Here is a 26,400-nt window from a genome sequence, read left to right as displayed (position 1 = left end):
CGATACTCTGGGGTGTTATTTCAGTTGGTGTCCCACATCTTTGGAGACAGGGCATCCAGCTGGCTTAGCTCACCTACTAGGTTTGACCAGCTGTCCAGTGAGCTTCAGGGAACTGTCAGTCTTTGCAGCCAGCAACTGGACGTACAAGAATGTGCCACCATATCCCGAGTTTGCATGAGAACTGGGCGTGTCTTGCTTGTGAGTCAAATACTTTATCATTAGAGCTCCCTTTTCATGGCTGCTTTGAGACCGTTTTTATCATGGTGCTTTATCACGCATCACTGACTGAACAATTTAGAGCCTAGTGGTGAGAGAACATTTGATGTCATAATCGCTTTGTGTGTGTTCTTTTTTAAAAAATATATTGTAAGTGTTGGGCTGGAAAGATGTCCCAGCAGTTAAAGGTGCTTCCTTGCAAAGCCTGATGTCCCAAGTTCACTTCCCCAGTAACCACAAAAAGGCAGATGCACAAAGTGTTGTGTGCAGTTGAAGTCTGTTTCAGTGGCAGGAGCCCTGATGAGCTGACACTGTCTGTGCGTGTCTCTCTCTCTCTGTCTCTGTTTCGACTAAAGTATACAAAATTAAAGAAAAAATTTATTAATAGTATGAAATCAGTGTATAAAATAATATGCTTAATTACAAAGATTCCCATGGCTCTTTATTAAAACTCACTTGCTATTACCCTCTAATATAACACTTTTATCATTCTTTGGTTCATGTCCTCTTCAGAAATATAATTCTTCTGCTTTTGTATCTCCCTTCTTGTTTTATGACCAACATAAATATGAATATGAATATATATATCACATATGAGCATAAACATGGTGTTTCTGAGAATGGCTTGTTTTGCTTAATATAATTATTAACATTTCCATCCATGTTGCAAATATTATTTTATATCTATATAGCTGAAGAAATTCCACTGCACATGCTCCACACTTCCTTTATCTGTTCACTTTTTGATGGACATCTTGCCATTGCAGATTGATCACGTGATTGCAGACGTCTTTCCATGATGAGAAAAACGGGGACTGATATCTGATAAGGAGCACATGATCACTGAAGGGTTTTTGTTTCATTTTCTTTGTTTTTTTATTCGAGGTAGTGTCTTGCTCTAGCCCAGGCTCACCTGGAATTCACTATGTAGTCTGAAGGTGGCCTCAAACTCATGGTAATTCTCCTACCTCTTGCTGACAAGTGCTGAGATTAAAGGCATGTGCCACTACGCCCAACTACACTGAAGATTTTTTTTTTGATAATGGAAAATTGAAAGAAAAAAAATAACACCATTGGCTTGTTTTTACTGAAACTTGTTTTAAAAAAATATATTGTGTAGGACATGGAGGAGCCTAACAATGTTACCAAATTGACTGTATTCGCTGAGTACAAAACTAATTAATAAAATAAAAGTAGAGCAGATGGACTTTATAAATATACATTGCCACCACATGATTAGAGATAAGCTGAGATAGATGTCATTTGGGACAGTAGCCCTTCAGATGGGATCAGGTATATTCAGGATGGTAGTGTCATAGACTAGTAGCCTTTTAGAATGTATATTTGACATACATAAAGAACTTCATATTAAGTCTTCATGTTCTCAAATGATACTATACTGAATGTATCAATCATCTCCCAAAAGAGTTTTCGAGTTCTGATGTCTGTTCAACACAGTTTAAAATATTTTCAAAAGTTTCCTTCTGCATCAACTGGCTTTTGGTGATGTGTGTCTGTCATACAAATCAAAGGAGGCACTGGGTAGCTGCACTGAATACATTCAGACTTAATAAAAAAAAATGGCAAGACAAAAAAAAATATATATGTATATAGTTTATTTATTGAGAGAGAGAGAGAGAGAGAGAGAGATAAAGAGAGAGGAAGACATGGAGAGAATGGGCATGCCAGGGCCTTCAGCCATTGCAAGCGAACTCCAGATGCATATGTCCCTTGTGCATCTGGCTTATGTGGGCCCTGGAGAATCTAACTGGGATCCTTTGGCTTTGTAGGGAAGCACCTTAACCACTAAGTCATCTCTCCAGTCCCACCATTTTGCTTTTGGATCTGATTGAAATTTTCAAAAAATATGGTCATTTTAAAGTACTGTAAGTTTTCATCCAATTCTGGTTTTAATATCATTTTTGAAATGTATATTCTTTATTTAAAAAGTATAGAAACTTTACTAAAAACTTACATTGGGCTGTAGAGATGGTTCGGTTCTTATGAGCACTTGCATGCAAGGCCTGATGGCCTGAGTTTGATTCCCCAGTACCCATGTAAACCAGATACACAGAGTGGCACATGCTTCAGCAGTATGTGTGCAGTGGCGGGAGGCCCTACTTGCCCATGATTTCTTCTCCCCCTCTCAATTTCTCTCTCTCTCTCCTTGCTAATAAATGAAAAATATTTAAATAATATATATTGCTACCTCCCACCACCCTTTTTTGTCTCCTCCCTCACACACCATCAATGCATCTCCACTGTAGTGACACATACATTTGTGATAAGCAGTATTAGTTTAAAAATGTACATTTCAAGCCAGGCATGATGGCACACTCCTTTAATCCCAGCACTTGGGAGGCAGAGGTAGGAGGATCACGTGAGTTCGAGGCCATCCTGAGACTCCATAGTGAATTCCAGGTCAGTCTGGGCCACTTTGGACCCTACCTCGAAAAACCAAAAAGAAAAAAAAAAATCCCAAAAATGTACATTTCATGTAGGTATCTTCCCATGTATAAATGTGAAAAAATCATGCAAATCCATGTTAGTTGGCCGATGGTCATTGGTGGCATGTCACGTTTGACCCTGGAGAGACCTGGCAGTTGTAATGCCTGTCACTGAGTCTGAATGAGACAATGCTCAGAGTCAAAAAGCTTCTCTGTCTCTCGTACCTTTCTGGTATCAATCGAGGTTTCCCTGACCCCATCTCTAAGACAGGAAGGGTGTTGTGGAGAGTGCTTCTGGACCTTCGAAAAGACAGTGCCAAGCAGATGAATGCAAATAAAACACACTTGAGCATTCACCAGCCTTCCTTGTGCTTTTCAAAGCCCTGCACATGAGAACAGGCCACCACAGGCAGAGTGGCTGAAAGAGAAAAACTGCAGCAGCAGGTTCTGAATCTATGGAGATGAGCACGTGATTTCCTTCCTTAAATATATTTGCTGGTGAATTATGAAATAGTGTGTACTCTTCTTGTATAGAGCGTTTTCTATATATAACGTTGATCTTTTCAGAAGTAGGTTTCTTTTAAATTTTAAAAAATATTTTTATTAAGTTACTTGAAAGAGGGAAAGAGATTGGCAGATAGAGAGAGGGAGGGATTGGGCACACCAGGGCCTTCAGCCACTGCAAACAAACTCCAGAGGCCACCTTGTGCATCTGGCTTACATGGGTCCTGGGGAATAGAACCTGAGTCCTTCCACTTCACAGGCAAGTGCCTTAACTGCTAAGCCATCTCTCCAGCCCAGAAGTCATGTTCTTAATTCTTGGATCTTTCACATTGTGGTAGTTACCTTCTTGTCACTGGGTCAAACGTCCATCCAGAAGAAGTTTATGGGAGAAGAGGGTTTATATCAGCCTTAAAAATTCCAGGGAAAGTTCCATCATGATAAAAGAAGCTGGCTCACTTCCATTGATCCATAGAAGACCGACAGAACCACCAGCCAGCAAGCAAGAACAGCCAGAGCTCCAACTGGCTGATACACCTTAAGGATGGACTATACAATTCATATCCAGAGACACCTGTCTATGGTCATCATTGAGTTCTGCCTGTTCTTAAACTTCCTGTAAGTGGAGTAGCATTGAGCGTGTTCTTGTACCTCACATTTGCCTTTATGTCAGTGAGATCCATCCCAGTGGTTGACTAGTAATAAAACACCACATTCTGAGTCATTTAAGTAACAGAAACATATTTTCGCAGTTCTGTACACTGGAAGTCTGAAGTGCAGAGGCTGACAGGGTTGGTTTCATGAGTCCCCTCTCCTGAGCTTGCAGACAGTCATGGTCTCACTGTGCTTTGTCATGCTGACTGTGTGTTATATGGACACCAGTTATAAAGGATTAGGACCTGTGCTCATGACTGTGTTTAGCTTTAATTACTTGATCTATAACATACCTCCCTCCAAATATCACATTATGAGATGCTAGAGCTTAGGACTTTAACAAATGCATCTAGGGAAACATAATTTCCTGAGAGCGCATCACTGAAGTAGACTTAACACACACGCACCAAGGCTCAGGGAGATTTGTGAAAGACAGGCATAAGGACTGTAACAGCCACATGTTGACTGCTGCTCCCACAAAGCATAACCCACAACCCCATGGGAAATCCTACTGAGGATGGTCCCTTGCTGAATGGGGGAGGGAGGATAGAAAAGATGGTGCCAACACATGGTGTGTCTATACAATGTATGTGCTTGATTGAAAAATGACTGCTATTAAGAACAATAACTGGACTTCCAGTTAAGATGGCAGTGTAGGTACCATGCCAAAGCGGCCTACGGGGGACAAAGCCAAAAAAAACAACAACCCCAAACCCAGCCAAATACACACTTTTACTAAAAAGTGAGGTGTATAGGAAATTGAAATGGCAGTGGAGAAGTAGGAGAGATCAGAGCATCCAGAGCCCACAGAGGCAGGCAGAAGCGGCTCTGGCAGGTCTACAGGACTGCCAGTGGCTGCGTGCCAGCCAGCCGCCAGGCTCCGCTTGAGCTGCAGTAAAGCCGCAGGTGAGGGGAATTTCCACTCACACTGGAGCCCTCCACAAACTGAACAAATGTGAAGGGAGAACGTCAGTGAACAAGGGAGGAGCAGATCACAAGGTAGAAGAACACGTGGAACAGCGAGAGAACTACAGCAGCGTGGCAGCCTCCCCTCCCCCACCACCAGTGCCCAGCTCCAGCGAACCCAGAAACAATTCAGGGACCTGGCCATGCCAACTTGAACTGACAGTGCACCAAAGAGGGACCTAAGCAGGAGCGCACCCAGCAGTGACCAAAATCATCCCAAAAGGTTACTGGGATCACACCAGGTCAGTACCCATCTAATAAACCTGGTATATAGGCCTGAACCAGAAGTGCTAATTAAACTGTCCATATCAGGATAAATTATATGTTAAATATAATGGATGGCCAGACTTGCCATTCTTTTTTTGTCTACCAACTTTTTTTTAAAAATTTTATTTATTTGAGAGTGACAGACACAGAGAGAAAGATAGATAGAGGGAGAGAGAGAGAATGGGCGCGCCAGGGCTTCCAGCCTCTGCAAACGAACTCCAGACGCGTGCGCCCCCTTGTGCATCTGGCTAACGTGGGACCTGGGGAACCGAACCTCGAACCGGGGTCCTTAGGCTTCACAGGCAAGCGCTTCACCGCTAAGCCATCTCTCCAGCCCTCTTCCAACTTTTTATTAACAACTTCCATGATTATAAAAAATACCCCATGGTAATACCTTTCCTCCCTCCACTTTCCTCTGAGCCTTGGAAGGTGTGATTGAGATATTACTCAGTACTCCAGTCACTTCTCTCCAACACCATGATAACTTCTGAGCTGTCCCAAGGTCACTGCCATCTGAAAATAGAAGATTCTCTGCCAAAAGTGAGAGTAGCATTAATATAAGGGTGTGAACATTAACAGAAGTCCTTACTGGACAGTTTGATAAGCATAGTATATAAATTTAGCCAGACAACAGCACATGTTACACCCCTAGGGCTCATGACTACCCCTGTTTTAAGTTTTCAGTGTCAGGGACGTATTCCCTCCTATGGAGCAGGCCTCCAGTCCAACTGGAGGGCAGTTGGTTTACCCCATAACAGACGTGCCACGATTGCACCCATTGATTCATTTGGCCTGGCTGGCCAAAAATAAGGCTCACTGTGTCCACTGTGGACTATCTTCCCTGGTGACTTCTCTTTCTTCCATTGAACTGTATGCAGAATGGCTTCTTACAGCTTTCTGTCAGCTGATCTACATGGAGGAGTTTATCATCTCATTTCTAGCAGGATTTCTCAGTGGCCTTGCAGCCCACTTCTTCAGCAATAGGGTCTTACCATCTATTCCTGGTGGGAAACCAAGGGCCTCGGCAATGGCCTATAATGTTTTGGGGACATCAGGGACTTCCCAGGCCAACAACTCACTGGAGGTATCCCATCCCTGGCACTGAAAATTTTCTAGCAACAATCTATGGCTCCTGAGTGTTCCATTGTACCCCAAAGTAGGATTACATATGATTTATTTATATCCTCTTAGATTTTGATTAGCTGTCCCTCCACCTTTCCTTTACTCAATCTCTTCCGCAGACCTCATTTTGGGCCTTTTCACCCCCATTAATCTATTCTTCTACATACATATATACAATACCATCCTATTAAGTACCCCCTTCCTTTCTCTTCCCTTTATATCTCTTTTCTAGCTTACTGTTCTCTGCTACTGAGTTTTTTCCTTTTCACACAGAATCCTAGTCATCTGTAGCTAGGGTCCACATATGAGAGAGAACATGTGACCCTTGTCTCTCTGGGCCTGGGTTACCTCACTTAGTATAATCCTTTCCATATCAATCCCTTTTCCTGCAACTTTAATAACTTCATTTTTCTTTACTGCTGAGTAGAACTCCATTGGTTAAATGTGCCATATCTTAATTATTCACTCATCAGTTGAGGGACGTCTAGGTTGGTTCCATTTCCAAGTTATTGTGAATTGACCAGCAATAAATATGGTAGAGCACATACTTCTAAGGTAATAAGATGAGCCCTTAGTATATATGCCTAGGAGTGCTATAGGTGGGTCATATGGTAGATCAATTTTTAGATGTCTTAGGAACCTCCACACTGATTTCCACAATGGCTGGACCAGATTGCATTCCCACCAACACTGTAGAAGGGTTCTTCTTTTTCCACATCCTCACAAGCATTTATGGTCATTTGTTTTCATGATAGTAGCCAATCTCATAGGAGTGAGATGGAATCTCAACATAGTTTTAATCTGCATTTCCCTGGTGAATAGGGATGTAGAACATTTTTTTTAATGCTTATACACCATTCATATTTCATCTTTTGAGAACTCTCTGTTTAGTTCCATAGCCAATTTTTTATCAGCTTGTTTGATTTCCTATTATTTAATTTTTTGAGTTCTTTGCATGACCTAGATATGAATCCTCTATCAGATGTACAGCTGGCAAAGATTTTTTCCCATTCTGTAGGTTGCCTCTTTGCTGTATTCACAGTGTCCTTTGCAGTACAAAATCTTTGTAATTTCAAGGGTCCCAGTGGTTAATCTGTGGCTTTATTGCCTGAGCAACTGGAGTTGTATTCAGAAAGTCTTTGCCAAGAGCAATATATTGAAGGGTTTCTCCTACTTTTTCCTCTAGCAGTTTCAGAGTTTCAGGTCTGATGTTAAGGTCTTTAATCCAATTGGGCTTAATTCTTAGGCAAGGAGAGAGAAAAGAATCTATTTTCATCTTTCTACAGAAAAATATCCTGTTTTCCCAGCACCATTTGCTGAAGAGGCTGTCTTTTCTCCAATGAGTATTTTTGGCATTTTAATCAAATATTAGGTGGTTATAGCTACCTGGTCTTATATCTGGGTCCTCTATTCTGTTCCATTGATCTACATGTCTGCTTTTGTGCCAGTACCATGCTGTTTTTGTTACTATGGCTCTGTATATAGGTTAAGATCAGGTATGGGGATACCTCCAGCCTTATTTTTGTTGCTCAGTATTATTTTAGATATTCGAGGTTTTCTGTGATTCCAAATGAATTTCAGGGTGTTGCTGGCTTCGCAGAAGGAGTTTGGTAAGATTCCTTCTTTTTCTATTTTATGGAAAAGGTTAAGAAGCAATAGTGTTAGTTCTTCCCTGAAGGTCTGGTAAAATTCAGCAGTGATTCCATGTGGGTCTGACCTTTTTTTATTTGGGAGATTTTGATAACTTCTTGGATCTCCATACTTGTTATAGGTCTATTTAAATTATCAATCTCATCTTGATTTAATTTAGGTAAGTCATATAAACCAAGGAAATCATCCATTTCTTTCAGATTTTCATACTTAGCGGAGTGTATGTTTTTATAGTATGTCCCTATGGATTTTGGATTTCTCTGGTATCTGTTGTGATGTTACCTTTTTCATCTCTAATTTTATTAATTTGTGTCTCTTCTCTCTTTATTTTGGTCAGATTTGGTAAGTGTGTATCAATCTTTTTTTTTTTTTTTTTTTGGTTTTTCAAGGTAGAGTCTCACTCTGGCCCAGACTGACCTGGAATTCACTATGGAGTCTCAGGGTGGCCTTGAACTCATAGTGATCCTCCTACCTCTGCCTCCTTTGTGCTGGGATTAAAGGCGTGTGCCACCACACGTATTTTTTTTTTAATGTTTATCAATCTTATTTATCCTCTCAAGGAACTAAGTCTTTGTTTCATTGATTCTTTAATTGTTTTTTTTTTTTGGTTTCTATTTAATTAATATCTGCCCAAATCTTTATTATTTCTTCCTGTCTACTAATTATTGGTTTGCCTTGCTCTTCTTTTTCCAAGGCTTTAAGGTGAAGCATTAGTTTGTTTACTTGTGACCTTTCTAATTTCTTAATATAGACACTGAAAGCTATAAACTTACCTATTAGAACTGAGTTCTTTGTGTCACAAATATTTTGGTATGTTGTGTTCTCATTATCGTTTGACTCTATGAATTTTTTGATTTCCTTTTTGATTTCTTCATTGACCCATTCATCATTTAGTAGTGCATTGTTGAGCCCATGATTTTCACGCTCCCTCAAAGTATTTTCACTCTTTGAACTCCTTCCAATTTTTTATCAATTTGTTCTAGCTTAGTGATGGTAGCATCCACACGATTATTGGTCCTCCATTGTTTTCCTGCAAGTTCTATCAGTAGGTTGGTCAGGGTTGCATTGCTCATAACTTCAATTTGATGTTCTGATCCTAATAACTCTTCTATGTTTTGGATAGATGCATTCATTGTATTACTGGGTGGTCTAACTGGGTTATATTGCATTTGATTTTTCATGTCATTTCTTTTGTGCTGTCGTCTGCCAATGACAGTGTATGGGCTCATAGGTGGGTGGATCAGCCTGGGCTCTAAGGCACTGGGAATCTGAGGCATCCTGGGGCAGTTGTCAGGCAGCCTGGGCTTTGGCTCCCACTTGCCAAAGCTGCCTATCTACTGCCTGACAGGGGCGCCAAAGTTGCCTGAATTCTGGAGCGGTAATGCGCCAAAGCTGCCTGCCTTGGAGCTTGGAGGGGGACTGAGTTACAAAGCCCTGAAGCAGCCCGAACTCTAGCTGGGACACCTGGGTCCTGGAAACAGTCAGCACTCCCCCACCACAGAAGAGTGTAGGATGGTGGGCATGACAGACAGGTAGGAGAGGGCACCTGAGCTGGTGCAAGCGGGAGACACTCTGGGCTTGTGTGGCAATTGCTGTGGGACTGGGCTCCTGAACAGTAGTGTGCGCAAGTGTGCAGAGCGGTTTGAGCTTCTGCATGCAGGGATCGATCTGTGCACGTGATCTGGGCAGGGAAGCAGGTGCGGCGCTGGCGGGGTGTCTGGCTGCCAGGTGGGGCAGAGGTGGGTGCGGAGCCAGGCGGCAGACACAGAGCGCAGAGGGGCAGGCTGCAGGGCGTGAAGGCTATTTGGTGTTAGGGGTGGGCTACCCACCCACGAGGGGATCCATGATTCACTGTTCCCCCCTCTGAGCCCTCCCACTGATAAGAAGTCCCAGTAAAACCCTTAATGTCTTGCCTTTCTTTTCCTGGCATTTGCAGGGCAGCTAGGTGGTTGCAATCTTGGCCGGAAGTCTAGTGTATTGTTTAATTTCCATGATTTTGTGTATGCTCTATTGCTTTTCTTGCTATTGATTTGTAGTTTGATTCCATTGTGGTCAGACAGAATGCAATGAATTATTTCAATTTTCCTGTATGTGTGAAGATTTGCTGTGTCCTAATATATGGTCTATAGTAGAGAATGTTCCATGTGCTGCTGAAAAGAATGTATATTCTGCAGCATTTGGATGAAATGTTCTGTAGCTATCTGTTAGGTCCATTCCTTCTATGACCTCATTTAATCCAGATGCCTCTCTGTTTATTTTTCCCTGGGATTATTATATTGGGGTGTTGAAGATACTCATTACCACTGTGTATGCTGTTATTTGTGACGTTAGTTCGAATAGTGTTTGATTGATGAATTTGGGAGCTCACATGTTGTGTGCATATATATGTTTAGGATTGAAATGTCCTCATGTTGGATTGTGCCTTTAATCAATATAAAGGGACCTTCCTTATCTTTCTTAACTAATGTTGGACTGAATTCTACCTTGTCAGATGTTAGGATAGCAACCCCTGCTTGTTTTCTAGGCCCATTTGCTTGAAACACCATTTTCCAACTTTTCACCCTAAGATAATGTCCATCCTTTGTATTAAGGTGAGTTTCTGGGAGATGACAAATTGTATGATCCTGATTTTTAACCCAGGCTGCAAACCTATGGCTTTTGGTTGGGGCATTGAGGCCGTTGATATTAAGAGATATTATTGAAAGGTGTGTATTTATGTTTGACATTGTTTTTTGTAGTTCCGATTCTACCTTTGTTCTGTTATGGTAACTAGTATTTGAATATTCTTTGTTTTTTCCTGGTTTCTTATATGTGTGCTTTTCCTTCTCTTTAGCATAAGTATTCTTTCAAGTATTTTCTGTAGAGCTGGTTTTGTCTTCAAATACTCTTAGCCTGCTTTTGTCATGGAATGTCCTTATTTCGCTGTCTATTTGAATGGATAGCTTTGCAGGAAATGTAACCTTGGTTGACAGTTGTGAACTTTCAGAACTTGGAATACATCACTCCAAGCCCTTCTTGCTTTTAAAGTTTGTGTTGAGTAATCTGCTGTAATCCTGATGGGCTTGCCTTTGTAGGTAACTTGATTTTTCTCTTTGACTGCTTTCAATACTTTTCTTTCATTTGTGTTTGGAAGTTTGATTATAATATGGCGAGGAGAGGTTCTCTCCCGGTTTTCTCTGGCTGGTGTTCTAAACGATTCCTGTATCTGCACTGGCACCTCCTTCCCACTTTCAGAAAAGGTTTCTTCTGTGATTTTGTTCAAGATGCCTACTATGCCTTTGGAGTGAAACTATTCTCCTTCTAGTATGCCTTGAATTCTTATGTTTGTTATATTCATAGTGTCCCGAATATCTTGAAATTCCCACTCATACATTTCTATTAGTATGTCTTTCTTTGTTGGACTGTATTAGATCTGCCACCTGTTCTTCCAGCTTCGATATTCTTTCCTCTCCTTAATCCATTCTATTGATGAGATTTTCTACAGATCTTTTTTTTTCATTATTACTGTGTTCTTCATTGCTAATAATTCTTACTGGTTTTTCTTCATTATTTCTATTTCCTTATTTATGTCTAGTATTGATCTCTTTATTTCATTAAATTGGTGCCCTGTAAATAGCTATAATTATAAAAGATCCATTTCCAGATAAACTTGAACACTTTTCAGATGGAAGATCTCTTCTATCTCCAGAATCAGAATCCAAATGTCAGCCAAGCCCTTCAGGGATCCCTCAGCACACTGCTCGTCATGCCGGCTGGGAAGACCCTCGTCACAGAGCTTCCCCGTGCTGGTTTCCTAGTAGTTCTGCCCCTCACTCCCGTAGTATTCCACATGAACTGGGGCCACCTTACTTTGTAATCAGATAAATCGGCAAATGTTTTGTTGTTTGCAATTATGACTTTTAAATCAAGACATTAAAAACTTTTAAGTTGAAGCTTTATATGGACACCTGAGGTGGAGGCACCATCATCCCCCTGCCGTGGCCCTACTCCACTGAGGGCCCCTTAGTGGGATTGCAGGAATCACTGTGGACTTGCAGGTTATGAGTCGGAGAGCAGCATCAGTCACTGAAGCCAGTAGAATTTTCATGATGGTTTCATTCCCACTTTTGGTTTATTGAGGTACAGACTCACGCCTCCCCAGGCTATCCTGGAATTCATTATGGAGTCTCAGACTTCCCTCGAACTTGTAGCCCTCCTCCTACCTCTGAATCCTGAGAGCTGGGATAAGGATGTTCGCCACCACAACTGACCTATGTTTACATTTTTTAGGTATGTGTGTATGGCTTTTTACATGAGGTCAGGGAGTCAATCTCAGGGACTCCAGCTTGAGAGCCAACACTTTGTCCACTGAGCCATCCCTCAGTCTTGAAACAACACACTCATTTTTTCTTTTTCTCTTTGAGGTAGGGACTCACTCTATCCAGGATGACCTGGAATTCATTCTGTAGTCCCAGACTGGCCTCCAACTCACAGAAGCCCTCTTACCTCTGCCGTCCAGGAGATTGGATTAATAGTATGAGCCATCATGCCTGGGTGAACACCCCTTTCCACTGAAGGTCTTCATACATGTCTATAATGTATATTGGTCTTACTTCCCTCCCACAACTCTCTTGTTTCCCCTTCCCCCATTGCCCTCTCACACTTAAACACTACTTCCAATAAGTCTGTCCAGCATTTAGATGTATGTTTCTTTTTAAAATCTTTTTATTTTTTTTTATATTCACAGAAGGGAGGGAGGGAGAGAGAGAGAGACACACAGAGAGAACACCAAGGCCCCATGCCATCACAAAGGAATTCTGCTTTGTGCCTCTGGCTTCCATGTGGGTACGGGGAATGGAACCTGGAAAGCCAGGATTGCAAACAAGTACTTTGAGCCACTGAGCATTCTTTCCAGCCCCTTGATGTGTTTATTCTAATTTTTCTCCTTCACCAGCCATGACAGAATGTTCATGGGCTCAGCCCAGTGTAGGCAATGATGGTCACTTTGAGGTCACGAGTGCAACAGCCAACTGTGTCTGGAGGAAAACATTTCTGTCCTCTTGCTTTTACATTCGATGTTTCCACCCTCAGTATTGAATGTTTCCTGAGCCCTGGCTGATGTCATCAAGATGTCGCATTTAATGTCACGCATTTACTGCCACTTCTCAGCATTTTGATGAATTTTTCATCACCATTGTAGTCACTACAATGTGGTGAAAGAGGTCAGGGATGAGTGCAGCAATACTATGTGAGCAGAAACATAAGTCTTTAGAGGGAAATTTAATCAGCACAACATAGCCCTTGATCCAAATAACAGTAGATGCTTCCCTCCCCACACCTAGGACCCGTAACCTTCCAATCCATAGGGTTTAGACTAGGTTTCCTGTACCAGGCATGGAATACCTCCCATGGATCAAGCCTGACAAGATGCACACACTTGTGCAATAGTGGCATCCAGCCTAGGTGGGTACATGATGGCTCTGTGATTGTCTAAGAGATCCACTCCATGGAAAAGAACCCATAGCTGGAGCTGGGAGCAAAGTCAGAATCCTACAGAGACAAGGATGATGGCCTCCAACAGAAGCACCCACTAGTCTTTTGCCAAAAGGGAAATGTTACAGTCAGATTTGCATTGCTGGCAGAAAACTTCTGACAAAGAGCAGCTAGTGTGGAAAGAGGATTTATTCTTGATTACAGACACAAGGGAAAGCTCCATGATGGCAGGGGAAACTCATGGCATGAGTAGAAGGTGAATATCACTTCTTGGCCATCATCAAGTGGACAAACAGCAAGTGAAGAATGTGCCAAACACTGGCAACAGGTAGCTGGCTATTATATCCATAAGCCCATCCCCAACAATGAACTGCCTCCAGGAGGCTTTTATTGCCAAATTGTGACTAGCTGGGGACCCTGCATTCAGAGCCCTACGTTTATGGTTGACCCTTGAATCAAGCCTCCACAGGAGGCTACACCCATCATCATCCCTCCAAACTAACTTTGCCCATTCCCTTGAGCCTATGCTGATCTAACTCTCCATTGGGGAATTTGTTTTTCTTTTACAAGTAGTAGTCAAAAAGGAGGACAACCATAATCTATCAGCAAGAAAAGACAGATGATTACTTAGGAGGAGATGATCTACCTCTTGCACATCAGCAGAGTCCAGGTGAAAGCCCAGAGGAATTGATGAGCTGAGCAAGAGTGCTGCTTCCATGTCATAGCTGACAACCACCATCAGGGTGATGGCGATAGACATTGGTGATACTGAAAACTTATCAAAGCAGAAATCCAGAAGCTTCTGAGAGCTCAACATTAAGGTATACTTAAAACACCTCCAACCAGGGTCATGGACCTTTGTGCAAGATTGTGAGATACACAGGGTGGAAGGGAATGTCTAGATGTACTGGCCCCTCTCCACAATGACTGCTTTTACAGTTCATACCCCACAACCCAATGGTGAATACCAGCAATCCAACTTAAGAAGGTCCTCTATGAATGGTTACAGGGAAGAGGGAAATACCAGTACCAATGCATGATGTACCCACACGAAGTATCTACTTAAAAAATGGTATATGTAATACCAATCATTATTTCCCATGTTATAATAATTTAAACAGTTAGCAAATGTGGAAGTGAATAAAATGACATGCATGGACTTTTACTCATGTAAAATTTAAAATGTGAGCTTTACGAATGTATAGGACATAGAATTAAAATTCAGGTGACATCAATGGTTGAAGTTCCACATTTTTCTTTTCTCACCCACATCAGTATATGTACATTACTTTGTTGATGTTTAAGCATGGTGTTGAGATCAGCTACTGAATGCATCTGGAAAACAAGTCTTTCTCAGTATAAAAAGTGATGATGGGGCTGGAGAGATGGCTTAGCAGTTAATTCTTTTGCCTGCAAAGTCAAAGGATCCCTCCAGGAACCACATAAACCAGATGCACAAAGTGGTCCATGCCTCTGGAGTTCCTTGGCAGTTGTTGGATACCCTGGTGCTCCCGTTCTCTCTCTGTCTATCTCATTTTTCTCAAATACATAAAATATAGTTAAAAATATAAAACATAAATATTTAATTGGGTGTGCTGGCACACACCTTTAATCCCAGCACACAGGAAGCCAGCCTCCCCCCCCCTCAAATAAAAGGGTTGATGTAGACTGCAAAATGATCTTTCATTGTTTGTTTTGTTTTGTTTTGTTTTTCAAGGTAGGGTCTCACTCTAGTCAAGGCTGACCTGGATTTCACTATATAGTTTCAGGGTGGCTTCAAACTCGTGGCAATCCTCCTACCTCTGTCTTCCAAATGCTGGGGTTAAAATAGTGGGCCACCACGCCTGGCCAAAATAATCTTTTTATTCCTCATGAGTATGAAAGGACACATGGCTGGGTAGCAGGATGATAAAATAGCATTAACTCCTTCCAGTCTCAGAATTTTCTCAGAAGTATAGAATCGATAAATGGTGACAATATTACTCAACCAATAAAAGAACACAAAGCAAATTACCAGCAAAAGGATGCTGTGAGTGGCTTTGGTTTCAGGAGATGGCTGGGAGGAGAGGCTCTGGCTGTGGACATGCTGGGTTCTCCTATGATGTCTGAAAAGGAGATTCACCATGTAGAGGCTGGTTGACATCATGAGGACAACAAAGAAGAGATCTCGAGTGAGTAAGACAAAGAAAAATTGCCATGAGTCAACCCTAAACTCTATGTTCTTACAGAAAGCGTGAATATAACCCCGGACAGCATGACTGTCATTGTTCCTGGCTATTACAGTATGAATGAGATGAATGTAAATGAGCATGTTGATGACCAAGAAGAGAAAGAAAGAGGGAAAGATCCATGTAGAGAGTTTAGGTTTCAACCACGCCCACTTAGAGTTACTGGGACTGATGGTGATGGCTTGAAATGTACTCAGAAAAGATGTAGTACAGATGGAAAGTCCCCGGGTAACTCTGTGGATATACAAGACTGCCTTACAACCAGCATCATTGAGAAGACGTCTCACTCCAAAGGATGATGCAATATCAGGTATCAACAAGAAGACAATTGTCAAAGTATTGACTATTGTCAGGTGCATGACAATTGCATCTGTAGATTTCTTCAGATAATGCTTATCTAAGAAGATGTACACATAATATAGGAAGAACAATGAGTTCCCTATGAAGCCGATGCAGAACTCAGATGTGAGGAAAATCCCCAAGACCATGTCACTTGGAAACATAATCAGAATGATGCTTTAGATATTATCAGGCTTGTCACAACTACATTGAAAACAAGAGTACTTTTCCAAATATTGAAAAATAGCGTTTGAGAACAAATATGCTGATTTACATTTCCCATGCACAGAGAGGTGGTGAAATATCCAACTCCTTTGTATTTCAGATGCAGAGATCACATTTCATGGAATTGCATGACAGGGATTCTTGAGCACTTTACTGGATACAAGGATTTGAAAAGCAGGGAGAATTCATTGTAAACACCCTCAATTCTGTAATATTCACCAAGAGGACATTTTTGGCCTATAGGAGAGAGAAGGTTTCATTCCATAAGTAATTTCCCTTAGGAATATCAGATTATGTTTTTCTCTTTACCTGTGTTTCAATGTTCCAGTATTTCTAAGGGATGTGTTGTTTTAAACACAGTCAGTAATATATGTACGTCACTTTTTCCTCCAATCAGACAAATCTTGAGGCCATCAGTGTTGTTCTATGGCAGTTTTAGTGCTCATCACTTAGGGGCAAGCTGTGGACACATAAATTAAGACACAGCTGCCACTGAACATTCCATGGTGTTCATCACATTTGCACAAAAGTACACTCTCCCCAACAATTGGTAGTCATATCATGATGATGAGAACCAGTCTAACAGATTTTCCATGTTTCCTATTATTATAACATGTGTGAATTCTAACTTCTAGTTTTCCTGTTAAGATATTTTGTGTGATTTTTATGTAACCAGAAGTACTAGGCTTTCCAATATGCTTAGAATACAGTGATATGAGATTTATGAATATAGTATGTCGATATACGATTTGTGAAATTTACAATATAGTTCATATTGTCAATTCACTGGCTTTTTGTTGTACTATTATGTCTATTAGGAGCCAATACTTTTAGTTATTTGCTCTTTGCCATCTGAAATGTAATCCTTGATTCTTAGCGGAAATCCATGAATTCCCAACAAGATTTCCACATGCAACATCCCTAATAGAATCACCATTTCTACCAAGCTGCAACAAATCTCTCCTAATCCAAAGATATTTTCATTATATACTGTGAGGGATCAACAAACAAATTATTCATAGACAAATATCACACTGGCCTTTCATTCTACCATTACTTCATTTGTGTATTGTGGAAACTTCAGTTTTTTTATAGTTACATTTATTGAGAAATGAGATTGTGGTATTTTGTAATCATTAAGTATTGAACATACATTTTTGAAAATGCATTGTTCCAGTTACATTATTGCTGCTAGGATAAACATCTGACCAGAAGCAATTTATGTGAGAAAAGGGTTTATTTCAGGCTTACAGAATTCAGAGCAGGTTTCACTGTGGTGTAAGATGCTGCTCCCTTCATCATACATCTATACTAGAAAGTTAGAACCATAGCTAGAGCTCAAGCTGGGTCTCAATACACACATTAAGAAGGTACTCGAGATCTACTGAAGAGTACTAAGTAGGAAGCTTAATAAAAATTATGTGAACCATTATCATAAGGGTTCTTTGTTAAAAAAAACAAAAAAACCTAAAAATTCAAAAAATTTTAAAAAAGGATGTTTGATAAATTTTATAGTCTGGATATCAGTTTTATATCTTGCTGTCAAGTATGTTTCTCAATCTGTATTTATCCATCCCATCAATAAATATTAATGATAAAGTACAAAAAATTATGTGAGGCAATGGGGCCATTTACATTCAAACCTCCACATGCATCTTATTTTTACCAGGCCATATGATCACTTCTCATTCATCACACACTTTCTGGATCTCTCCTATTTCACTCAGTTTCAGCAGGTTTCCTGACTCACATCTGACAGTTCTCCAGAGTTCTTTGTCACTCATCTCTATTTGCTTGATTCCTCCCTTTTGAAGACCAAACCTTTCATGACTTTGTCATCTGGCTGAATGTACACATTGCTCTTCCCTATTTGTGTGGTGAAAGTTACTTTCTGGAAAGATTGGAGGCCCTTAATTAAATATCACATATTCTTTTCCACATAAATGACAATCATTTCCACTACGGCTCTCAGAGACAAATGTAAGCAAGCCACATTGGAAGAGAAGGGCATCTGAAGCATTTCCTAGGCTTGTGTGCACTATTTCTGACATTTGAGAAAATAAAAAGACAGTTTGACCACAGATTAAAGTATTCTTAAAGTGTGAGAAAGACTCAGACACACACACTCACATTCTGAAGTTATAGCAACAGGTACAACAAAATAAGTAGGGAATTTAAAATACCAAGGAAAATCAAATTTCCATCACAATCACTGAGCAAAACACACAGGCCAGGTACAGTATGGGCCAGTGTTGTAGTCAGGTTCACATGCTGGTAGAAATCACCCAACCAAGGGCAGCTTCTGGTCAAAGAAGAGGTTTATTTTGGCTTACAGACTCGAAGGGTAAGCTCCATAATGGCAGGAAAAGTATGGCATGAGCAGAGGGGTCAAAATCACCCCCTGGTCGACATCGGGTGAGCAATAGCAAAGGAGAGTGTGGCACACACTGGCAAGGGGAGCTGGCTATCACACCCATAAGCCCCAGCAATACACCACCTCCAGGAGGCGCTAATTCCCAAATCCCCATCAGCTGTGAGCCTAGCATTCAGAACTGGACACCTGAAACAAACCAGCACAGCCAAGATCTTTCAATTTATCCAAGAACATATCTGGAGATGTTCTTATCACAAAGAAATATTGTGGAACTATAAGGATGTACACTGTTTCTTTAATGTTTTTGATTCCATGTTTTGTTTACAAATTATGTAATTTCTCTGTGTATCATACATTTAGCTTATTATTTGACAAAATAAAAGCTTTTAGAAATACAACACATAAATGCAGAAAAGACTGTGTGTGTGTGTGTGTGTGTGTACGAGTTGTTGTTTTTGTGGTTATTGGATATAGAGTCTAATTTCCAAGGCTGTCTTTAAGTTTACTGTGTAGTGAGGAGGTCCTGACCTTCAGATATTCCTGTCTCTATGCTCCTGAGTGCTGCTTTATTGTTTTTTTGTTTAATTGTTTTTAGAGAGAGCAAGAGCAAAACACAGACACACAGACACACAGATACTGACACACAGACCGCCACACACACACTCACAGAATTTGTGTGCCAAGGCCCCATCAACTGAAATTGAACTCCAGATGATTGTGCCAACTAGTGGGCATGTGCAACCTCACACTTACCTCACCTTTGGGATTCTGGCTTAGTAGGATCTGGAGAGTCCAACATGGGTCCTTAGGCTTTGGAGGCAAGCACCTTAGCTGATAGGCAATCTTTCCATCCAGGTTTGGGTGTTTTTGATGTAATGTTTGGAAATTAATTTTAGGCTATCCCTGAATTTGTCATGGTCTTGGATCATATATCCTGTAGTGGCATTAGTGCCTGCATTGTTGTTATAGGTTAAGTCTTTGAGAAATATCCATAGTTCTTTCCATAAAAATACAGAATGTTAATAAATTCAAGGTCCTGTTGGGTTTGGAGTTCCAAAGTCACCTGTAAGACATAGTGACATTTTCAACTGTGTTGACTGTCATGGTGTGAAACTGGATCCCTGCACTGTCCCTAGGAAATATCCCTTTAAGGAGAACAGCAGCATTGTGCTTTCAAGTGTCATCTGACAAATATCACTCAGAGAATTTAAAAGGATAAAACTTTCCTCATGAAAAAAATAACCAGTCCCTTGTCATTTTATTTTGTTAGTGTTGGCGGTGGTTTTATGTACCCCCATGCAGCAGGTGTTATTACGATTGAGGGTGCAGCTTCTGCCTCCAGCAGGCAGACTCCAGTTGGGCTGTGGGGCCTGTCGCGGGGCAGGTCTGAATTGCAGCCTAAGGTGCACAGAGAGCCCTGGGGGTCTTGCTGCTTATGCTCAGCCCTCATGCTTGTGGTGCTCGCTGTGTGGTGGGGTCTCTGCTTGGATGTGTGCATGGGAGCCAGCTGGTTTTGCCCTCCATGGAGCTTCCCCTGGACCTGTAAGCTTCAGGAAAACCCTTTCCTTTCTATACTGTGTTTGATTTGGAAGTTCATCCCAGCAGAGTGCAGCTGACCACAGCAGTATTCCTTCCTCTACTCTGTACTAAGGGAACATGCATTTTCATATGCAGGGTTTTGCTACTGACTATGTTGGTTTTTGTATTAGATTTTAAATGGTCCTATAGAGTAATGAGTTTTGATTTGACATTTTTGTTCTCATTGCATTTATTGATCTGACTTTCCATTCCCTTCCCCTTCCCCTCAGCCCAGTGCTGCTGGGTGGCACCTCTCTGTCCTCCCTTCCATTCTGTTTTCACATCACATGAACTATATTATATTCGTATCATCTCACTCAATATCTCCTTTTCTTTCATGGTTAGTTCATTTTATTCCCCTCAGCCCACAGATTAAATTTAGATCAGAAATTGAGTGAAAACATACTATTTTATCTTTATTATACTGGATAAATTTGATATTTTATTAGCTTCTACTTCTACCCAGTTTCCTACAAGAGTCATGTGTTCAAGTAAGAACGTGCCTGTAACCACAGGTCCATCCCTCCTGCCTCATGATTTCTCTATATAGTTCACATCAATCAGTAGAGCTATTTCAACTGGAATATATAATACTTGATCAAAGAACATTTAAGGGAACATAATTACGAAATGTAACGTATACTTTCTTCAGGAACACATGATTTACATTTTTATGTGAAATGCATGTGTGATTTGTAGATCATGTCAATATAAAACTAAATTTAAAGGAAGTATTATGAAGCCAATCATCAAAAAGAGATTTTAAAAAAGTTTTCCAGTAATTATCAGAGCCAAAGAAAAATAACAATAGACATACAGACCTTTGGACATTACAATTTACTGTCTTAGGATAAAAACTATCATCTCTGAAGATTGCTGAACACAGACTGAGACCCCCCAAAATTCATGTCACACAACACCATGGGATAATAATTATTTTCATTGAGGCACATATGAAACAAATAGTAAATGATGACTATACAGCCAGCTCTGAAGAAAGAACGCATAAAATAGGTGGTAGTAATCACAATGAAAATTGGTGTTATGGAAGTGAACCACAGAATGTGTTGTAGACACCTGCGTGAAGTATAGGTCCAAAATTTCAAAAGAAACAAGGACGATGACAAGGAAATGTAACACGAAATGTGACAAAGAGGATTCAATAGGTAAAAGAAGAAAAATGGCATTAAAATCCCTCTCCTAAACCAGGCAAGGTGGCGCATGCCTTTAATCCAGCACTCGGGAGGAGAGGAATGCTGTGATTTCAAGGTGGCCCTGAGGAGACATCCTCGATTCCAGGTCAGCCTGAGGTAGAGCAAGACCCTACTTTGAGAAATCAAACAAATAATCAATCAATCCATCCCCTAAACCAGGCATTGGTTCACAACTGAAGTCCCACCACTATGGATGCTGAGGCCGGAGAATTGTCATGAGCTTCTAGCCAGCCTGGAATAAAGTGAGACGGTCTCCATAAGCAAACTAACCAACCAACCAGCCAATGAACCAACCAAACAACTAAGCAACAACAGAAAAATAACAAAAAAAAAAAACAAAACAAAAAAACAGAAGTGGTGGAGCAAGAATAGGGACCCTTGTCTCAGAAGAGAAACAAAAAGACAATTTAAGTCCTAGTGACCTTGTTCAATGGTTAGGGATGTTTGCTTGCAAAGCCTGACAGCCTGGTTTTGATGCCCCATTGCCCACATAAAGCCAGACACAAAAAAAGTGCACGTGCACCTGGAGTTTGCAGTGGTAGGAGGAGACCCAAGTGTGTCCATATACTGTCTTCTTTTCTCCCTCTAATAAATAAAAATATTTTTTAAAAGAAAATAAGTAAAAAAAAAAAAAAAGAGAGACAAAGAATGGAACATGGATAGGAAAACCCAAGTTACTGTCAGCTCCCAGCAGGAATGCATTCCACTCTCCTGCGTGGAGCTGCACCACTGCCCAGGGGAAGGAAACCTCACAGGACTGAAGGATGGACACAGCAACTGGGAGGCAGCGTGTGTTTCTCAAAGCATTATGTGGTATTTACATATGCTGATAGCTTTTGGTGTCTGAGAGATATGTACACATTTCCTGAAGAAATCACGTCTCATGGAATATGTTACGATTGTTTAAATTGCCAAAGTGCCACCCTTCCATTATAGAATTGAATTGTTAGCTAGGGAAGATATTAAAGCACCAAAATAATGAGAAAGTCATAAAAATGGCTATGAAAATAAAGGGAAATATTATCAAGAATAATAAATGGAAATAAAGTTATATATAATAGACAAATAAGGGAAAAGAAATTTGAAAATTTTCTTCAGTTTTATAAAGGCTAGATAGGGAAGGGCAACAGGGGAAAAGTCTCCATACCTCCACATCTCTTGCTCTCAAGGCTGCGTACAGCAAACCCTCACTCAGGCATTCTGGTTCCCGCAGGCCAGGAGCATCTTAGAAAGGCTGCCCAGCAGGAGCCAGGACTGAATCAGGGACAGAATGATAGGACTTTCCCTCCCAGTGGACGAGGTCCAGCTTGTCTCCTGTGGTGTGAATCATCTTGTTTACTGTTTGTCGTTTTGATGCGCCCAGAGGGAAACTGAGTCTCATGATAGCGTGAGCTCACTCATCAAGAGGTCAGAGTCTGCGTTTGAGGATTCGTATTGTCCCAAGTTGAAGTACATCAGAAAGCTAAACCTCAGGGCGTGGAAGGTCATTGAAAGTTCCCCTGCAGCTGGTGGAAATTACCACAGCCCCTGAAACAAGCTGAGCCCCGAGCAGGACTCCAGAGAACACGTCCTCTGCTGGCTGAAGACAGCTGCTTCCCAGCTCCTACAGCACAATCAAGTTCTTTGTGTTCCACGCACACCAGATTGTTGGTTTAATTTCGACACTACATTTAAGGGATCAGCCACGAATGTAGCACACTTTGTTTGCAGTAGACATAAAATGACAAGAAAGAATGCATTAAAATTGTGTTGTTAAATGATTTCCAAACTCGTAAGAGTTCATCACCACATCTCAAAAGTGAAATGTCAGTATTCAGAGTCTTTTGGGGGCGTCATATAGCTTGGTAAAGAAATACTGAAATAGAGTGTGCCTGTCCAGCATTGCTGCTAAATCCCACCCAAGGCCCAGGACAGCCCCCACACTAGGATAACTTGGTCACAGCTGTCAATCATACCACAGTCAAGGGATGGCTTGATAGGCATTCTACTGACAGAAGCATATGTGATACTAATATTGTGCTGTATGTAATTTAGTTATGTATTTACGCTTGTATTTACTTTTTGTGCATATTAATGTTTATGTGTGTGTATGATTATTTTTCTGTGTGTGTGCACTATTGTGTCTCTTGCATAAGCATGTGGGCCCCAGAGGATTACCGTGGTGTTACTCTAGGTAGGTTCTACACATATCTTTTTTTTCTCAATTTTCATTATCATTTTTGATGATTTTAAAAAGTATCCCCCCCACTTTCCCCTTTGAAATCCCATTCTCCATCCTATCCCCTCCCCATCTCACTCAGTCTCTCTTTTATCTTGATGTCATGCCAGGGGTCTCCCCTTTGGGCCTGTGACAGTAGGGCAGAGGAAAGCTATACTGGTAACTAGCAGTGGGATGCTCCCGATGCAGCAGGGTGGGACCTCTCCTGCACCCTTCATTCGGTAGCAGACAGATTCAGGTTTGCTGAGATGAACTTTCAGACCAGATACAGTTATGAGGAAGTACAGATCCAGGGGAATTTCCATAATGGCAGAGGAAGGTGCCCTGCTCTTATAGGACCTGGAAGAGGAGAGAGAGAGAGAAGCACAAGCCAAAAGCCAAACCCACACAACACAGGATACTTCAGCAACTCTAGATAGTTACACTTTGCATATCTTTAGATTGAAATCTGAAACCCACCACCATACCTAAAGAGAAGCCCAGTGACACTGCCTTCACCCAGGTGGCTGCAGATGCAAACTAGAAACTACTAAAAAACTGAATATATTGGGGGACATCTATTCAACCTACAACATTCTGCCCCTGGCCTCCAGTGGATTTATAACCATCACACATTGTAAATTGTACTTTGTCATATTATGTGATATTATGTTGGTTTATGTGGTTTGGTGTTTTCATGGACTTTGAAGTTTTTTGTGCCTTCTATGAGTTGGGTTATTGTGATCTGCTTCTTGTAGGTACTTGAGGGTGATTCTTTGATTTTTCTGTGTCAAAAATTTTCTGAAATTCTCTCTGTGGGTTTGGTTTTGTGTTCATATAGTTTTAAAGTTGAGATTTGTCATGGAAGGTATTTTCCACCAACTATTATGAGGGATACTTTTGCTGTGTCGAGTAGTTTGGGTTTGAAGCCATAGGTTCTTAGAGTTGGCAGTGTTCCATTGCAGCCCCTTCTGGCTTTCAGGGTTTCCATTGCAAAGTCTGAAGTGATTCTGACGGAGCTACCTTTAAATGTGATGAGTTGTTTTTCCATAGCTGCTTTTGGACTTTCTATTTGAAATTAATGTTTAGAGTCTTAGTGACAATATGTCTTGGAGAGGTTCTCCTTTGGCCCAATCTGGTTGGAGTTCTGTTAGCTTCTTGTATCTTGATGGGCCTTTCTTTGGATACAGTTGGAAAGTTTTCTTTGATTATTTTGTTCAATAAGTTCTCCGTGCCATTGGTCTGAATTTCTTCCCCTTTCTAGTATTCCCATGATCTGAATGTTAGGATGTTTGAGGGTATGCCACATTTCCCTCATGTTCTGTTCATAGAAATTCTTGAACTTATTGAAACTTTTTCACTCTAGAACTCTTTCTTCTGTTTTGTCTTCCAGATCTGAGTTTCTATCAGATCCTCCACATGGCTGACTCTTGAGAGCTTCGAAGGAGTTTTGGCCTTGCTCAATTAGCTTTGTCTGCCCTCTGGTGGCAAGAAGAGGGTTTGCCCTGAGATAAGGAGATAAAACCTCATGTATTCCAGACCCCCAGACCTAGCAGCTCCCTTCTGCTTAACAGCCCAGGGGACCAAAAGCAAACGGAGACACCGAGCCTTGATGGTGCATCGGAAGCACCCTGCTCGTTTTAGGCAAGTGCTGTAGTCTCTTCCTTGACCATCTGACACGGAAGTGAGAATTCTGATCTCCTACCCCATAAGACCACAGTGACCAGATGACAGGTTTTCTGTCATCTTTGTCACCATCACTGAGGAACAACCTACCAGCTCTGTGCAGACACAGAGTGAGACCCAGCCTGGCTGAGCTGCAGAAACAGAAGCCTGTGTGAAGGGAGCAAAGTAGGAATGGCGAGAGAAGTGATGAGGTTCAGGTGCCAGTCAGCTTGTTCCAGACACAGAGAGGCTTCCCTGAGTACCTCGCTCCATGCGCCCCCGCCGGGCCCCAGAGGACGTGTTCATGGAGAGCTTCTGGGCGTCCACCTTTGGGTGCACGTGGCCCCACAGAAGCAGCACAGTGACGGGGGGTGTCAAGTTCTGCTCAGGGAATGAGAGTCTGAGAGAGCGGGAGTTTCCTTTCCAGGACGTGAGTAAAGTTGACATTGCTTACACAGCTGTCCACAGCATCGCCCATGCCCTGCAGGACCTGATCGCCTGTGAGCGCGGGGACGGGGCATGCGCAGACCCTCAGCGCTTCCAGCCCTGGCAGGTGAGACAGAAATGTGGGGCGTGGGTGGGGGATTCTGCGAAAGAGTGGGAAGAGGCCATTGGCTGTGTCTAAGCTACAGAGATGGAGCAGAGACTGAAATGGACTCTTCAGTGGGTCAGGTGGCATCTGAGACTGAGCAGTGGTCACGGAGTCCACGTCCTAAGGTGGGTCACATTGTGGGGTCGCATCATTTAACAAATGCAGAATGCATACTGAAATTCAAGCATCAGATAAAATGTAAGTGGATCCATTTACTGTGTCTTAAATTTGAGTTCTTTCTGGGCTGGAGATGTGTGTGTGTTCATGTGTGAGTGCCGCCACACACCTGTTTTGGCATGGGTGTTTAGAACAGTGAAGAATGTTCATGCATCATCCTTACTTTATACTCCTTCGGTCACTGCACTGACCACCAGGCTAACTGTCCCAGCAAGTTCCAGTGCAGTCCCCTTCTCTTCCTCCCTTCTTACTGTAGGCACACCGGAACCTGCAATGGCGAATGGTTCCTGTGGGCTCTGAGGGCTGAAGTCGGTAGTCATTATTGCAGAGTAAGCACCTGATTTGCTGATCCTTTCCCTAGTCCTGCAATTAGAATATTATTTATTTATTTATTTGCAAGCACTGAGAGAGCAGAAAGACAGACAGAGCGAGTAACAGAGAAAGAGAGAGAGAGAGAGAGAGAGAAAAATCATGGGTGTGCCAGAGTTTCTTGCCACTGCAAATGAACTCCAGATG

The 26,400-nt window shown here is 41.6% G+C and overlaps 1 protein-coding gene across 1 annotated transcript; it reads right to left on the bottom strand.

Moving 5' to 3' along the window:
- Positions 1-4,655: 4,655 nt before the first annotated feature.
- Positions 4,656-16,026, bottom strand: LOC123454810 (vomeronasal type-1 receptor 3-like). The gene is made up of 3 exons (XM_045134223.1): positions 15,145-16,026; positions 13,422-13,451; positions 4,656-4,763 (listed from the first exon to the last, which is right to left on the bottom strand). The coding sequence occupies exons 1-3, from the start codon at positions 16,024-16,026 to the stop codon at positions 4,656-4,658; spliced, it is 1,020 nt and encodes a 339-aa protein (XP_044990158.1).
- Between the last annotated feature and the right edge of the window lie 10,374 nt (positions 16,027-26,400).

Source organism: Jaculus jaculus, chromosome 14 (assembly GCF_020740685.1).
Source record: "Jaculus jaculus isolate mJacJac1 chromosome 14, mJacJac1.mat.Y.cur, whole genome shotgun sequence".
In the NCBI taxonomy this organism is placed as follows: domain Eukaryota; kingdom Metazoa; phylum Chordata; class Mammalia; order Rodentia; family Dipodidae; genus Jaculus; species Jaculus jaculus.
Note: the sequence above shows the minus strand (reverse complement) of the source record. Positions and strands in the feature narration are given on the sequence as shown.

Bases quoted from the DNA above. Each gene is read 5' to 3' on its own strand.
- LOC123454810 (XM_045134223.1), bottom strand. From the start codon at position 16,026: ATGTTTCCAAGTGACATGGTCTTGGGGATTTTCCTCACATCTGAGTTC. The intron at 13,452-15,144 runs GCCAGGCGTGGT...GCTCTTTGTCAG, and splicing joins GGAATAAAAAGATTATTTTG to AAGTTTTCTGCCAGCAATGC. The intron at 4,764-13,421 runs GTAACATTTCCC...ACATTTGTTCAG, and splicing joins CCAGCAATGCAAATCTGACT to TTTGTGGAGGGCTCCAGTGT.